This window comes from Astatotilapia calliptera, unplaced genomic scaffold (assembly GCF_900246225.1).
Source record: "Astatotilapia calliptera unplaced genomic scaffold, fAstCal1.2 U_scaffold_135, whole genome shotgun sequence".
Taxonomy (NCBI): domain Eukaryota; kingdom Metazoa; phylum Chordata; class Actinopteri; order Cichliformes; family Cichlidae; genus Astatotilapia; species Astatotilapia calliptera.
This window is the reverse complement of record NW_020535658.1, coordinates 26245-42909: the sequence shown is the minus strand read 5'-3', so window position 1 is coordinate 42909 and position 16665 is coordinate 26245. Positions and strand designations below refer to the sequence as shown.

Below are 16665 nucleotides of genomic sequence, written 5' to 3'. Positions count from 1 at the left end.
ATATACCATACACATCTGTGCCAAATTGAAACTCCACTCCCAAAACCTAAACTCTGCTGTCAAAACCTAACATTCCTTTATCAAAATGTAACTCTGTTGACAAAATGACACATACTTGCATCATATGCAAACACTTACAGATCAGGGGGAACACACTAGTCTTCTTTACATAAAACACTGCAGTCCTTGATTTCCATTGTGTATTCAGAAGGCACATTTACAGGAGACACATTTCCAAACAACCAAAAACACAAATAGACCTACTCAATATTGTACATTGCAGTACCATGAATTCAGATAAAGCAAAAAAAAACAACAACAACAACAACACAATAATACTGCAATAGAAAAAACACTATACTGTAAACACAAAAAACCATGACAATTGTGCATAAGTGGGCTCATGGATCCCGCCGTCTGTTGGGGTCTGGCCACAGGACCTCATCAACATCGCAAGCAGTGTCCTCTCCCGCTAGGCACCGGGGAAAATATCCTCTTGCATGTCGAAACCATCCATGGATTGCTGTCACCTGAATGTCGCCGCAGGCCTGTTCCATTGCCTGCAGAAGAGGCATGCGGGCATGTGGTTGGCGGTCATATACTCGCCATCTCCAAGCCGAAAAAAATTCCTCAATAGGGTTTAAAAATGGTGAGTAAGGGGGCAAGTATACCACTTCAAGTTGACTTTGGTTGGAGAACCAGGCCTGGACCAGAGCAGCCCGATGGAAACTGACATTATCCCATATCACCACAAACCTGGGCTGATCTGGTCTGTTCTGTACAACTATGTTATGGAGAGCATCTAGAAATGTGAGTATGTGTTGGCTATTGTATGGACCTAGTATTGCATGATGGTGCAGAAGCCCTCGAAGGCATATGGCGGCACATAATGTGATGTTTCCCCCGCGCTGCCCTGGGACGTGCACAATTGCCCTTTGGCCAATTACATTACGACCCCGTCGTCTTGTTTTGCTCAGGTCGAATCCAGCTTCATCAATGAAAATGTATTCATGAGGCTGTGCAGCTCCATCCATGGCCGAGATTCTCTGAAAAAAAGGGGAACATGTCACTGTACTACAGTGCTACACATACAGCACCCTCACCCCATCACACAGGTACCTGTGTAGCTCTCAGAATAGATCCATGTGGTACTGATATGGTACATATTCAGCTGCTACTGGACTTCACCAATACTCTATTGTAAATGTAAGGGACAGTTACACGTACCCGTACATATTCAGCTCGAAGTCCTTTGACCCTGTCACTGTTCCTCTCGAATGGGACTCTGTAGAGCTGCTTCATGGTGATGCTGTGTTTACCCAAGATGCGTCTGATGGTGGTGATGCTCACATGGTCTATGTTGCTGAACACTCGCCTGTCTGCAAGTATTTTCCGTCGTAGCTGGTGGAGACGGATGGCATTGTCTGCCCTCACTAGGTCCACAACAGCAAGTTCCTGCTGTTGTGTGAACAGGCGTTGCCGTCCACCCCCAGAAGGTCTTCAGGTCATTCTGGAGGAATACAACCACATATTGTCATCGGTTTGCTTATTTCTCTTACAGTACTTTACTGTATGTACTGTGTCATCCACTGTACAACACTGTACTTCAATATAAGTAATCATGGTATGTTTCACAGAAACTACCACTTTGGCTGCAAAAGGAGCATTAGCACCCTGCAGTACGCTGTACACTTGATATGGTGATATACTGTAGAACAGTACTATAAAACCATCTGAGTAGAGCAGAAGGTATGGAGGTGAAGACATACCTGTTTTCTAGTCTGAATGTTCGTATTACAGATGCCACTGTGAAGCGGCTTAGATGTGGGTGGACTCTCTGCCCAGCTTCCCTCATAGTCAGGCCATGGTTGATGACATGGTCCACCAAAGTTGCTCTTATTTCATCAGAAATATGGGTCCGTGCATGGCCTCTTCGGCCTCCTCCTCCTCTTCCTCCTCCTCCTCTACCTCTTCCTCTTCCTCTATCTCTCCCTCCATCCATGCTTGCAAAGTTCTTGAAATGGCTACGCTGAGGGCTTTTTGTAGTTGGCTAATTGGTGTTCGGTTTTGCAAGTAAGTGCCTTCAGGTGTGTATTTGAGTGGTTGCAATTATCCGATGTGTTTTGTATTTTGGATACATGTGTTTTCCGAATGGCACCCTGAGATTTCATTTTGTGAACGAAGTGTCTTATGTATGAAATAGAGTGTAGTATGCAGGACCATGTGTGTTGCATAAGGGAGTAGGTGTGTTGCATAATTGGAACTGGGGTGCAAAGCAGCGCTTTGTTCAAGGTATGTGTGCATGTGTTTGAGGTATGGTGACAAAAGCTTCAAGGTGTGTTACTTTAGTCTAAGCATGGCTTTATAGTGTTCAAGCAACGGGCAAAAACTGTAATGGTGCTGCATGTTGAGAAAGAAGTGAAACAAATGTTTTGTTTAACAAGTCCACTAGTGTTAGAATAACTTGGCATTTCCAATCTGTTTCTGCTGTAGTTCAATGAAAGGTTTCAGTTACTTAAGTTTGAGAAAAACCAAAAAAAAACGTTGGTCAGCTTCCCTCAGGGTCACTCCACGGTTGATGACATGGTCCACTATTGTAGCTCTGATGTCATCAGCAATTCTATTTCTTACTCTTCTTACCCGTCCTCTCCCCCCTCCTCGTCCTCCTCTTGCTCCTCCTTGTCCTTGTCGTCCTCTTCATCCTACTTCTTCACCTCCACGTCCTCTTCCTCGGCCTCCTCTCACTCTTCCTGCTCCCTCCATTGTACTCCACACACAGAGCTTACCTGTATCATAGTGCTTAGGCTGATTGCAAAGTGAACTAATTATCTAAAAAAGCTTTCACATGTGGCAGTGTGCCAGACAGTTGACAAAATAGTGTAAATAATGGCCATAAATGTGTAGAGTTTTGCTAGGAGTGCGTTGATCATTTGGAAATTGAGTGCAAAGCAGTGAGTTGTGTTTACAGTTCTGCAAAAAGAGTGCTGTGCAGTGGATTGTAGCTACAGGTTTGCAAAGTGTGTGTTACAAAATGGCAAACTGAGTGCAAAGCAGTGTTTGTGCTTTTAGTTTTGCACACTCAGTGAGTGGTTTTGCTATAAGTATCAATAGTTTTAGGAATTGTGCTGTAAGAATCACAGTTAGGGTTTAAGCATTCAGAAAAACCTGTAATAAACGCACACGCATGCGTCTTCAGCATTACTGGGTTTCTGCAGCTCCTGGTTTCCTGTTTAATACATTCACACAAGCAATCAAACGCTATGAATCGTTCCACAATGTTTGCAGTCACTTTTCTTATCCCTCCTGACTCAAGAGCATAAAGCGATCTACGTTAGCTCTGGGAATTCTGACGGTCGTTCAGTAAATCTTTGTTTAATCTCTTTATTTGCTTTTTGGAGAAGTGAAGGTACAAAAACCTCGTCAATCAAATTTGCTTCGGTGGACAGAAAACAGCCGTTGTAGACTGTTTGGGGTTACCTTTTATAAGTATTGAATTTTCAAAAGTGAAGTCAGTTCTTCTGACCAGGTTCAGACCAGGATGAACACAAGTATGATACTGGACCCACTAGAGAACTGGTCCCAGCTGTGGGTTCACCTCCTCCTGCTGAACTCATAGGACAGACTCTAATGTAGCATCACGTTCATCGGTCACTCCTGACCTCCTGTGAAGCATGATGAATGTGTAATTAATGACTTCATTATTTGGGGCATTATTGCTCTAAAAATCCTATTAATAGTATTATTATTATTGTGCTTTAGGCTGCACTGATAACGCAGAGGTCTCTTCTTCCTCTGGGCTGTTTAAAGGGCCAGTTTGTCCAAAGCTGTGTATATACCAGCTGCTGTCAGGCTTCAGATGTCTGCATTAGTCCACAGTCCACTGTTTGTAAGCCATTGCTTTACTGCAACAGTTCCCATCTACTGTAAAGAAATGGAGATAAGCAGGCACATAATATGAAAAGGCATGCTGGAGCTGACTTTGTCTTTTCTGATCCATCGGTTTGTGTGGCTCTTTCCACAGGAGGGACCTAACCCACACTTTATTTACTTATATGATAAGTTTAGTGGAGTGTAGTGCAAAATACACAGTGTTTACTTTTAATTTAACAACATGAAGCTGCATCAAGTTTCCATGGTGACTGCTCAAGAAATTCTGCATTCATAAATAAACATCAGACTGTCAAAAGAGCTCATCTGTGCGAGACCACCGAGCTGAGAGCATTTTCAGGTCCAGATTCCCCGTACGCCATCGTTGGAGAGCAGTTGACGTTTTTCTTCCTGACTTTGATTTGAACACGTTTAAATGGAAAAGAGTCAAGGAATCTATAAACCTATCAGGGTATGTGACGCTTTGCTTTTACTGCATTTCAGTAATTTGAAGAATTTGATGTCGTTTTAAAAGTTGACAAACTGAGAATCATTTTAAGTAACAATGACTAAATTGCTATTTCTTTGACAGGTGTTGTTCAACACACCGATTTATGAAACAGCTGTAAAGATCTGCTGGTATCTTCCGGGCTACAAGGCTCAGGTTAGACCCAGATTCATGCAAACCAAAGCTGACAGAAAATATCAGGTCATTTCTGAGGACCTGAGAGTGGTGGTGATTAAATGTCTCCTTTACTTTTAGGTTGCGATAATGACGGAGTTTCTCAGACTTCAGCAGGAAGATCTAATTCCACCAAACCTCACTGCTGAAGATCTGAGAGATCTTTTGGTGGAGAAGAGCAGGGAGACGCTCAGAGAGCAGTGAGTTACTGTCACACCTGAAAGTCTGTTTGTGATGACGTGTAAGTGCTGAGAGAAAACCTCTGCTTTGCTTTCTTTTGAAGGCTGTGGGAGTTTGAGTTAGAGGATTTTGACGAAGAGGAAGCCAAACCTCTTCTAAGGCTGGTAAGACGAGAAAACCCACAAGACTTTTTTTTCATTACGTGCACATAACCTTTACACATAAGCGCACTGTAAATGTGTTTTCTGTTTCAGGTGTGGGCGGTGAACGTCAGCAATAAAATGAGGGACGTTGAATTTGAAGCCAGGTTGCTTCTTCAGTTCCCAGAGGCCGTACCTCCTAAATTTCAGTGAGTCACATGTAACATACAGTTATTAACCCTGTAAGACCCAACCCATCAAAAAACAGCCAGAAAATTCAGATTCTTTGGAACTGAGATGTTTATCAACCCTTTAAACAAAAGCCACACATGAGTTCTTTGCTATGTCATGTTGTGTATGATTTACTTTTATTGTGTATTTATTTTTTGTATCACATTTGATACACTGGGTGTTTTTGGCAACTTTTTGTTAACGACAATGTTAACTTTAGACTAAAAAAGAGTTTTGTCCACAACATTTAGAAATTATAGCAAGTATTGATCATGTTGATGAGATCGAGGTCTCAGAAACTCATGTATGATACAAAGGTGGTTACAGGGTTAACAGTCCAGCTACAGTGTTTCAATATTTAAATGATGCTTTGAATATGTTTAACAGATAACTCTTATCATGTTTTTCTACAGAGCACCTAAACTCCTCAGCGCGGTGAAGGATTACGTTGAAATCCTGAAAAAGAAGCAGCAGGAACAGCCTAACAGCAAACTGCTCACCGCGCAGGAGGTAGTGGTCGAGGTAGTTCCCCGCGTTCTCCAGGGCTTCTGGGAGCTTCCTCCTCGTCCCCTCCTAAACATGGCCTCCCAGAGTCTAAGTATCCTCTCCACCAGTGTCACCAAGGCCACTTTAGATCGTGTCTCCAAGAGCCTCACGGCGATGGAAACACAGGCCGTCTTCACCCGCTCTATCCGAGACGATCTGGTTGACAGCATCCTGACGGAGATTAGACAGAAATTTCCTGAAGAAATTCTGTCTATCCAAGTTGCAAACTTTGCACCCCTGTTGCTGAAGACCATTGCTGATGTAGCAAGGATCCGGATATGTGAAATCTTTGAGCCCCCTTCAAGTCCTGATGTGAAGAGCACAAATGGTGAGCGCTCCTCTGACGGCCTTTCAGTGGCAAATGTTCCACCAGCCGAAGAAGCTCTGTCAGAAAGTGTTGCAGAGCCCGACGCTCCCTGTGAGGAACTTCTTTCTGAAAGGGCATCCAGTCTGAGTACTCGAGACCTTACGATCGAAGGAGCTCTGTCAGAAAGTGTTGCAGAGCCCGACGTTCCCTGTGAGGAACTTCTTTCTGAAAGGGCATCCAGTCTGAGTACTCGAGACCTTACGATCGAAGGAGCTCTGTCAGAAAGTGTTGCAGAGCCCGACGCTCCCTGTGAGGAACCCTATGGCGAGTCCAAATCCTGTGTTGAAGGTGAAGATCATATGATCAACGGATCTTGTTCTGAAATTGGGCCGGTTCCTGATGTTCCCTTTGAGGAACCTTTTCCAGAACCTGAAGCCAGCATGAAGTCCGAAGACCGTCAGAGCAAGAAGAAGAAAAAGGGCTTCTTCAAAAGACTGAGAAGTCTGTTCTGCTGCTGTTGCAGACCAAAAGTCACCGACTGACACTGAAGCTGTGACCCAGTGTTGGTGTTGCAGTAACTCTAAATATGTAAATATGTTCCTTAATGATTGTTCTTCATGTTTTTGGGGGTTTCTTTAGTTTTCAGTGGGCTGGGTGTTTTTTCTCCTCCGTGTTCTTTACTTGATTCTTGTTCATAGTTCCTGATTTGTTTTCCTAGTTCTTGTTTCTTAGTTTGTAGTTTCTTGAGTCCACCTGAGTTTCCAGCAATAAAAGCTGCCGATTCAAGTTTCATTCCACGTAAGAGTCCTGTGTTTGGGTCCTACTACCTGCCTGTCACAGCACACCATGACAGAAACTTTATAAACTCATTCATATTTCTACACGAGTCTCCAGCTATGTTAAAGATTTTTTTCTTTCAAACATTTGTAAGAATCTCTTATGGTTCTCAAAATACTTCCACAAGTCCAGTAAGTGTAGTGCAGTAACATATTGATGGTATTATTTTTAATAATTATTTATTATTTTTAATGCACTTTGAACTGAAACTGGAATATAAAATGTACTTCCTGTAGAAAATGCAGTGTGAATGCTAATAGCTGAATAGTTTGAGTTGAATTTTTATAATTGCTGAAATCTTTGGTGAAAAACATGTTACAGTTTTTGCCCGTTGCTTGAACACATTTTGCAAAACGTCGCTCATTGTGCCAAAACTCTAAACACAAGTAAACATGACACATCAAAATATACCATTCACATCTGTGCCAAACTGAAACTCTGCTGTCAAAACCTAACATTCCTCTGTCAAGATGTAACTCTGTTGACAAAATGACACATACTTGCATCACATGCAGATCAGATCAGGGGGACACACTAGTCTACTTCATATAAAACACTGCAGTCTTTCATTGTCATTGTTTACAGTTTTTTCTGATTGCTTAAGCACATTTTTTGTAACTATTGGCTAATTTTGCAAAACTCTTCACACAAATAAGAAAACCTGTCACCCAATAATCAAAACATTGTAGTTCTCTTGCAAAAGCAAACACAGCTAGATTAACTCTTCACACCTTCGTAAAAATGGTGTTTCCGTATCAAACAGTACACACAAGCCATCATCTACTAAGCACACAATGCGCCAACTGCACACTGATGGTATGAATACAAAACACATCTGGCCTTTGCTTTCTCTGTGCACAAGGTAGGCTATGTCAGTTTGAGCTCATACTTCTGTCATAGATCCATAAGCATAGAGGGATCCAAACTTCAAGTACTGGTGTTTATTCAAACACATCAAAACAAACACAAGTGTTTATTTCCAAGTATAGGATTATTTGCAATCGCCATAATGACTATATGGGTTACTTGGTCTGCAGTGAACATGCTTCCTCTGCCCCCAGCATCTGGTCATCTAGCAATTCTGTAAAGTAACAATTTCAGTATTTTTACATCAATGGTATTGGTGTGTTTCTCATTGGCATATGGCAGTGCTACAAATCTTTGTGCGAAGTGACTGTACTCACCGATTCTCATTTCAAGATGTCCTTATGGTACTTGCTACAGTGTAGCGGCTCGAGTTAGGCTGGACCCGTTGGCCAGCTACCCTCAGGGTCATTCCACGGTTGATGACATGGTCCACTATTGTAGCTCTGATGTCATCAGCAATTCTATTTCTTACTCTTCCTACCCTTCCTCTCCCCCCTCCTCATCTTCCTCTCCCCCTTCCTCGTCTTCCTCTTGCTCCTCCTTGTCCTTGTCGTCCTCTTCATCCTACTTCTTCACCTCCACGTCCTCTTCCTCGGCCTCCTCTACTTCTCACTCTTTCTGTTCCCTCCATTGTACTCCGCACACACAGCTTACCTGTATCATAGTGCTTAGGCTGATTGCAAAGTGAACTAATTATCTAAAAAAGTTTTCACATGTGAAAGTGTGCCAGACAGTTGGCAAATTAGTGTTAATGATAGCCATACATGTGTATACTTTTGCTAGGAGTGTGTTGGAAATTTGGTAATTGAGTGTTGTGCAGTGAATTGTGCCTACAGCTTTGCAAAGTGTGTGTTACAAAATTGCAAACTGAGTGCAAAGCAGTTTTTGTGCTTTTAGTTTTGCAAACTCAGTGAGTGGTTTTGCTATAAGTCTGAATAGTTTTAGAGATTGTGCTACAGGAATCACAGTTAGGGTTTAAGCATTCAGAAAAAACTGTATTCTGAAGGCACATTTTCAGGAGACACAAACAACCAAAAAAAGCAAATAGGCCTACTCAATATTGTCCACTGCAGCACCATCAATTCAGATAAAGCAAAACACAAACATAATACAGTAATAGAAAAAACACTATACTGTACACACAAAAAAATCATGACAATTGTGCATACGTGGGCTCATGGATCCCGCCGTCTGTTGGGGTCTGGCCACAGGACCTCATCGACATCGCAAGCAGTGTCTTCTCCCGCTGGGCACCGGGGAAAATATCCTCTTGCATGTCGAAACCATCCATGGATTGCTGTCACCTGAATGTAAATAGAAATATATGTGGTGGCCCCTAGAGACAAAACACGTACAAACTCCAAAGCACATTTCTAGCTTGAACTGAACTTCCAAAACAGAGCTACCTAGAACAGCGGTCCCCAACCCCCGGGCCTCGGACTGGTACCGGTCCGTGAGTCGTTTGGTACCGGGCCGCGAGAGTTGAGGCTCAGGTGTGAAATGTCTGGTTTTCAGGGTTTTTATCGCTTTTCAGCGTTATTTTGTTATCGTTTTTATCATTAACTCGGTTTTCCTGGGTCTTTTCACGTGTGTTATGAATAAATCTTCTTTTTCGGTACCGGTACTAGTTTTATTTTGTTGTATTTATCCGTGACACCTTAAAGGCCGGTCTGTGAAAATATTGTCGGGCATAAACCGGTCGGTGGTGCAAAAAAGGTTGGAGACCGCTGACCTAGATCACGTAAATGACACAATTGAAAGCATGAAAGCATATGTGTATTGTTTGTGTATTTATGCACAAGCATTCATATATATTCAAATCATTAAAAAAAAAAGTTCATTTGCCTGTTACTACCACACACCAAATCTGGTCGTTGGTACTTGGTGAACTGAGAGACACAACAGCAGAGGTCACTATTAATGCTATAAAAGAGGCCTTTGCAAGACATGCAGTTGCCGAGACTGTGGTATCGGACAACAGGCCGCAAGTTTCATCAGAACAGTTCAAGCACTTTGCTAAAGAGTACCAGTTCACACATGAAACGAGCAGCCCCAGGTACCCCCAAGCCAACGGGGAGGCAGAACGCGCTGATCGTACCATTAAAGACTTGAGAGGACTGTGACTACAGCAGAGCACTGCTAGCGTGCAGGGCCACCCCACTGGAACATGGGCTCTCACCGGCACAGTTGCTCATGGGGAGACACCTGCGTACCTCTCTGCCACAAGCTGCTGCGAAGCTGGTGCCAAAGTGGCCCAACCTACAGGCTTTTCGCGAGAAGGATGAGGAGGGGAGGCGTGAGCAGGCAAAACACTACAACCGCAGACATAGAGTCAGGACAGAAGGTGTGGATTACTACTGAAGGAACCACTGGAGCAGTAGTTGGACCTGCCAGTGCTCCCAGATCTTATGTGGTAGAGACAGACAGGTTTTCTAAGGAGAAATAGGAGCCACCTCACACCAACAGGGACTGTTACCAGATCTGGTCGAGCGGTGAGACCTCGTGTAAGATTGGATGTGTAATTCTCTGAAGTTATCCATTCAGGCCCTATTCAAAGCTGGCTTAGGCTGTTAGAGATGTTTACAATTATGTGTTTCGTTTAAATGTAAGTGAACAAGTGAGAGATGTGTATCATTTTAACGTTTGATAATGCTCTGCATTCCTGTTCTTGTGAGCTGAGTGAGTCATTGTGAAGTATGTCTTTAGCTAAAAGGAGGTGTAGCGGGAGACTACTGTACCCATAAGGCTGTGTGTGTGTGTGTGTGGGGGGGGGGGGGGGGGGTATGATCTAAATTATAATATTGCTGACTGTCTGAGGCAAAATTTCCCCAAATCGAATCGAATCATGGATTGAATCGATTCGGGCAAGGGCGTCGATTTGGCATGGACGGAGGGGACATGTCCCCACCAATATCCAGCGATTATTGAATTGTCCTCACCAATAATTTGATCTCTTCGAGTAAAGAAAAGCAAACCTGATAGAAAGAAGAAAAAAAAAGATCTGTCAACGTCTCATTCACCCAGCGGTGCCGAAAGAGTTAAATTACGTCCTGTACTGGAGTCCTACCTCATGTGACAAATATGGCCAATGTGATTGGCTGAACCTTTCAGGGAGCTCCGTTGAGTTTTAGCAGCGGCAAGCCTGCGCTCCCAGGAGGAGAGGAGGACGGCAGCAAAGAGGAAGAACCTGGATATAAGAAAGTATTTTTCAGAGAAACCTGTAAGTCACTTAAAGCCAAGTTCACTCATAATGTCACGGTCTGGCTGGCAGACTGTGGGGGTGTAGGGAAGGAGGACACAGGCGCGGTGCTCTATGTGCAAGCAGTGCGTTTATTTACAGCGATGGACAGACATGACAATAAATCCCGTGCTCTCCCGACTCCCGTGACGTGTCCTCTTCCCAGTGCTAGTGCTCCTGTCTCCGCTTCTCCGTGATGAGCACCCCGTGCTCGCTGTCCTCTCGTCTCCCCGTAACTCCTGGGGACATAAGAGAGAGGAAGCCGTCAGACACACAATAATGCAGCAGACTCAAACTAGGAACTGGTCGAGAGACTGACGTGAAGCCACGCAATGATCCAGCGTCGGAGAGTGCTCCACCACACTCTCAAATAGCTCCTCCGACAGGCCTGATCAGCTGCAGGTGTGGCCAATCACCTGCCAGGGCCACACACACACACACACACACACACACACACACACACACACACGTCTACAAGCAGGGAGAACGAGGGACAGCAATACAAAATACATACATTATAATATTAGTCCATAACTGCTCAGGGTCCTGGGTCTGACACATAAAATGTGTCCGTCACAATAACGTTGCAGGCTATGCTAGGCTTTGGCCCACATCAGTCTAAAACTGTATGTAACCATGAATAACGTGTTTTGGAAACTAACAGCACAACATGCAGCACTGTTAGTTCTCTCAGTCTCAGAGCAGCGTTTCTAATTCTAATCTAAGTGAAGCTGTCAGAGAAAACAGCAGCCTCGAGCAGCCAGGATATTAGTTTACAGAGGCTGTTAGAATTATATGCCTAACGTTAAAATGTTGGTGACACAAGAATTTCATCTTAATGGCACTGACGTATTCATAGGTCATATTCATGATTTTGCAAATATTCCACCTTGTAGTGCAGTTTGCACAACTTGTTTTAAAAATGCACTCAGCCTACAAACATTACTGATCAGTCAAGATCTGCACAAAGTGACAGACACACTGAAGCAGCTCCACATTTTATTCTTATTGTCATGTATGTCCTATTTGTCAGGTGACAGAAGAAGCAACACAAAGCTCAGAGAGCAATGGTGACACAAGATCACAGGTGGAATTGGATGATGACGCAGAATGAGAAGAGCGAAAGTGGATCGCTAAATGAAACGGATGAACCAGAACTGGTTTGTAAAAATGCTGCAGCTTCAGTGGTGTGGAACTGGTTTAGCTTTCGTCCGTCAGATACACAACAAAGCACTATTTTTGGTAGAGCATGCTAGCGGGCCGTCGTTATTACCGTGTTGTTTGGAAAATACGGCGCACTTAAAATCAATCCTTTGATTTTTCTGAAAGTCGACAGAGCCCCTTATAACCCCGTGTGCCTTATGTATGAACTCTGGTTGTGTTTACTGACCTCGAAACGATTTTATGTGCACGGCGCTCGAAAATCTGTCAGATGTTTCAGTACGACTTTGCTAAGCTACCACCGCTTGATGGATTGTCAGAGCGTTACGGCTGTCGTAGGCAGGAGCCTCGCGGAGTGAGCCATGTCTCCGTGACGACCAGGACACAGCAGTCACGGACGATTGGCTGTGCGGCGAGAAGTAGGTTCAGTTCGTCTATTTTGTTGACGACCGACCGTGCGCTGGTCAGAAAGATGCTCGGGAGCGGTGGTTTGAAAGGCTGCTTCTTTAGCCTGGCCAGCAGGCCCGACAGGCATCCCCGCTTTTGTTTGCGTTCCTTCCGCCGCCTGCGTTTCTTGGCAGAGCCGATAACAATCCACGGAGCACCCGATGTTCTCGCTATCTCCGGGGGGATGTTGTGCACCCTCTGATAATCACTGGTAATGGGGATCTGGCTGTTATATCCGATCTTGCATAATTCCAGATGGTTGTAGGAAAATTTGGCTTCACAATAAGGAAAACAAAAGAAGAAGAAAAAGTGGAGAAACAAAAAAGAAAGGCACCCAAGTGGAGAGCATAGAGCGCTGTGCGCGCCGCCATCTAGTATACTTCTTCTAGTACACAGCCTGGAGGTGTGTTTGGGGTCATTGTCCTGTTGAAAACTGGTCCCTAAATGCAATTTCTCAACGAGAAGTTTGGGCTCGGGTGAGTCTGCGTGCTGAAGATATCTACCTATTTGGAACCATGGTAACAGGGTTCTGGCTGATCGGAGCTGGCTTGAGAAAGTGGAACCGGCTGTTCAAACCCCCACAAGGCTGCCCGCTGGGATTGGAACGATGGGAGAGGCGTGAGTTTCTCAAAATGGGCTCATTGAGTCAGCACGGATAAGATCTTGGAGAGGCTACGGCTGCTGTGAATACTCAGAATAAGATCTCTGACTGCAGACTGGATACATCTCGGAAGGGCTCGCTCAGAATAACATCTCGGGGAGGCACACTGCCGTGAGTTCTCAGAATCGAATCCCCCCTGCCATCCAGGAGGGCAGGGGGGTGCCGCTCAAGAACCAGGAAACGGGCAGGGAAAATCATCACAGACCCCTCACACCCTGCACACAGAGTTTTTGATCTGCTGCCCTCTGGCAGACGGTACAGAAGCCTGCAGACCAGGACCACCCGACACAGGAACAGTTTCTTTCCCCTCGCCATCTCCCTTCTTAACACTTGACCTGTCACACTGCTCCCACTGCCAGACTGCAGCTGCACCTTATGTACATTTGTAGTATTCATTCCACCTCATTCATTTCTGTATTTTATGTATATACGTTTAGATTCGTTATTTATAGTTGCTGTTGTGGATAAGGCGTAGCTTTGGGTCACGTGGTGTCGGTAATAGTGATTGCTATATCATCTGTTCACGTCCTGAGGGAATTTTTGTGAATGAGTGGGTGATGGGGGAAGTCGACTTTTGCTGACCGCTCAAGCTTTGAATGATTTGATCACTGTTTTTTTACGGATTTTAAGGATTTGATAACAAATAAAGGAGTTTTAACCTGGAACTTTGACTTACGTTTTAAACAGCGGGCGCGTCAACATTATTCGCCTATTCAGCTGCTCGGCGACTCAAAGGCTTGACAGTCGCCAATAGTTGCTTTACACAGCTTTGTGTATGTATGTGTATATAGACGTGTGTGTGTGTGTGTGTGTGTGTGTGTGTGTGTGTGTGTGTGTGTGCGCGCGCGCGTGTGTGTGCGTGTGCGTGTGTGTGTGTCCTCACAGAAGGAAGGTCACAGCAGGAGCTTTTCTCGAACGCATTTCCAATCAGTTTTTTACAAGAAGTGTAGCTCATACAACGGTATAAATGTATTCTTTGTGATACTTTATAAATATGAAACTCTAAAGATTTTGAGTTCGTGCACATTGTGAAACAAGAATCTAAATATTTGTGTCACAATGATTTCTATAAAAGCATTTTGTTTATGGGGATAATGTGACAAATCTTTTGTGACCCTATTAATGATCAATGGTAATTGAAGAGGAACCCTGGCTCGGGACATTTTCATGACAAGTGTCAGCGCAGACATCTACTAACGAGAGAACATGTTTTATCATCATAAACACGGTGATGTGAAGCATCGTTAAAGTGTCACTTCCGTAATGTTGACTCATGTTTTTAATAATGACTTTAAAACACTCATTTCTGTGGTTTATTTTAAGTTTACAGAATATAACATGTGGTAAGACGACGAGTTTTACTTCTTACTGTCCGTGTCATGTGTATCTATTTATCATGTACGCTACTTTGCCGACAATGTTTCATTGTGTTCATGAAATAAACCAGACTTTCACTGTCTGCGTCTTTTACTGTTTTCTGCTTTTGTTCACTCCAAGTTTGACAAACCTACAGATATCCAGAGTTAACTCACTAACAATGTGGAGCAGTCTCAGTGTATTTAGCTGCTTTTTCCCTGAACACAACCAACTAAGAGAAACGCCTGTAGGCCTCACTTTGGTCATTTTGAACGCTGAAGGAGATTTGTTCCATAGACACCTTATACTAGTGTTTCCTGCACTACTATGTTCTATTTAAATCCAGATTCCTTTTATAGTTTGCAGTGAAATTTGTTAAACCGTTGCTTAATGGGACAGAAGTACAAGTCACTCTTTACTAACACATTTATAGATGAGTTTATTGCTGAACGACACAGCTAGCAGTCTCACACACTCTTTAGGTTTTTCAACTTTTGTGTGTAATGGTTTAGTCTATTTTTAGTCCTGCTTTTGCTTTGAGCAGTCTGTTTTTATTTTGTCTCGCGAGTGTGTGTTTTTCAAACCAGATCCTCCTCAGTTTGATTTTGTTACCACAAACTTTGTGTGAAGTTCACAACAGAGGTAAAGAGATTTAAACACACCAGTTTAAGGACGCAGCGATTGGACCAGCTGCACAGGGCTGGTGAAGCAGAGAGTGTCGGGGGAGATGTGCAACAGAAGCAGAGGGAACATTTTACAAGATGATAAATGGCACATTTAGGTGATTAAGGATTTGTTGACAAGATTAAAAGACACGTCCGTCAGAGTTCAACAACATTACAGTTTGATTAAATAAAAAGTTTTTAAACTACACAAGGTTCATTTTCTCCTCTGATAGTAATCATATTAAACATGTCAAGAAAGAAAGAGTATAAAGAAAAATAGTAAATGTGTGTCTAATTAAACTCTTCCTGTGAACCTTATATCATCCTTTAATATGTTCGGTGTTACAAACTTGAAGAAGCACAGAAAAGATCATCAGACATTAATCTAATCAGTTTTCAGCCTTCATTCATATTGAAAAGTTGAAATCTTCCCTGCTAGACCCAAGTGCAGCGTTTAACACCGTCGGCCAGAACATTTTATTACAGCTATTATTAAATGGAGAGTCCTCTTCACACACTGAGGTTAATTATGAAGCTCCACAGGCTTCTGTGCAAAGACCAGTTCTGTTTACATTATACGTGCTTTAGAAGACATAGCATACATTTTCACTGCTATGCATATGATACCCGCTTTTATTGGTTAAACTGCCGGGATGTCTTAGACACATAATGAGCTTTAATTTTCTGCTTCTAAGTTCAGATAGAACTGAGGTTATTGTAACGGGGCGTAAAAATCTTAGAAACACTGTGGCTAACACGATCCTTACTCTGGATGGCATCGCCTTAAGCCGCCTGTTGCAGTCATTTGGCACATTATAAGTAAAATTGAAGCCCACGATCCTAAAGCACAACATCAACATTTATTTATATACAAAAATAAAAATTCTTTTTACAGAAAAGAATTGTAACTTCACAATATTGCATTAAGATGAGCAGACAGATTTTAATCTCAGCATCGTGCACACAGATTTTTCAGGACACTGGAAGAGTTCCTGCCGTGGATTTAGATGTTAGTGTTGTGTGGATGATCCCATTCTGTCATCTTTGTGTTACTAACACTGATGCTTTTACACTTTAGGACCCTCGAGACCTCTGCTGCTCAGCCGTCCTGATCGCTGCCTCCACTTTAACCAGAGGCTGTAACCTCTGATCATTTCACCTGCACCGGCAGTAAAACTCTTCTCCACAACCAAACGTGCCATAAACCCATCACAGCTTCATCATCAGCTCAGTCTCAGCAACATGCAGACGACCGAGCAGCAGAAACTCTGCAGGGAACGTCTGAAGTCTTTTCCCAGCTCACTGTTTATTGAACATGAGACAGAAAAATAACTTCACCTTTAATGTGAAACTTTTATCGCCTGTGACATGTTTGCAGGAAGTTTTCATGCTGTGATTTAGTGTCACAGCCATAAATATCACACAAGGTAAAAACTACAAGTCCCAGCATCCTCTGTGTTTAGGGAGGAGCAGTGAAAGT

General features: G+C 43.4%; 2 protein-coding genes across 2 annotated transcripts; one reads left to right on the top strand and one right to left on the bottom strand.

The window, feature by feature from the left end:
• Positions 1-401: 401 nt before the first annotated feature.
• On the bottom strand, positions 402-1496 carry LOC113017488 (uncharacterized). Its single transcript, XM_026160640.1, has 2 exons — positions 1228-1496; positions 402-1046 (listed from the first exon to the last, which is right to left on the bottom strand). Exons 1-2 carry the CDS (start codon positions 1300-1302, stop codon positions 402-404), a joined length of 720 nt encoding a protein of 239 aa, XP_026016425.1. The 5' UTR covers positions 1303-1496.
• Positions 1497-4690: 3194 nt separating this feature from the next.
• LOC113017486 (uncharacterized) lies at positions 4691-6745 on the top strand. The gene is made up of 4 exons (XM_026160638.1): positions 4691-4749; positions 4833-4893; positions 4984-5078; positions 5514-6745. The coding sequence occupies exons 3-4, from the start codon at positions 5011-5013 to the stop codon at positions 6493-6495; spliced, it is 1050 nt and encodes a 349-aa protein (XP_026016423.1). The 5' UTR covers positions 4691-4749; positions 4833-4893; positions 4984-5010; the 3' UTR covers positions 6496-6745.
• Positions 6746-16665: the final 9920 nt, after the last annotated feature.

Coding starts and splice junctions, on each gene's coding strand:
- LOC113017488 (XM_026160640.1), bottom strand. CDS start 1,302: ATGAAGCAGCTCTACAGAGTCCCATTCGAGAGGAACAGTGACAGGGTC. Junction 1,047..1,227: donor TTCGAGCTGAATATGTACGG/GTACGTGTAACT, acceptor CCTTTTTTTCAG/AGAATCTCGGCCATGGATGG.
- LOC113017486 (XM_026160638.1), top strand. CDS start 5,011: ATGAGGGACGTTGAATTTGAAGCCAGGTTGCTTCTTCAGTTCCCAGAG. Junction 5,079..5,513: donor GCCGTACCTCCTAAATTTCA/GTGAGTCACATG, acceptor GTTTTTCTACAG/AGCACCTAAACTCCTCAGCG.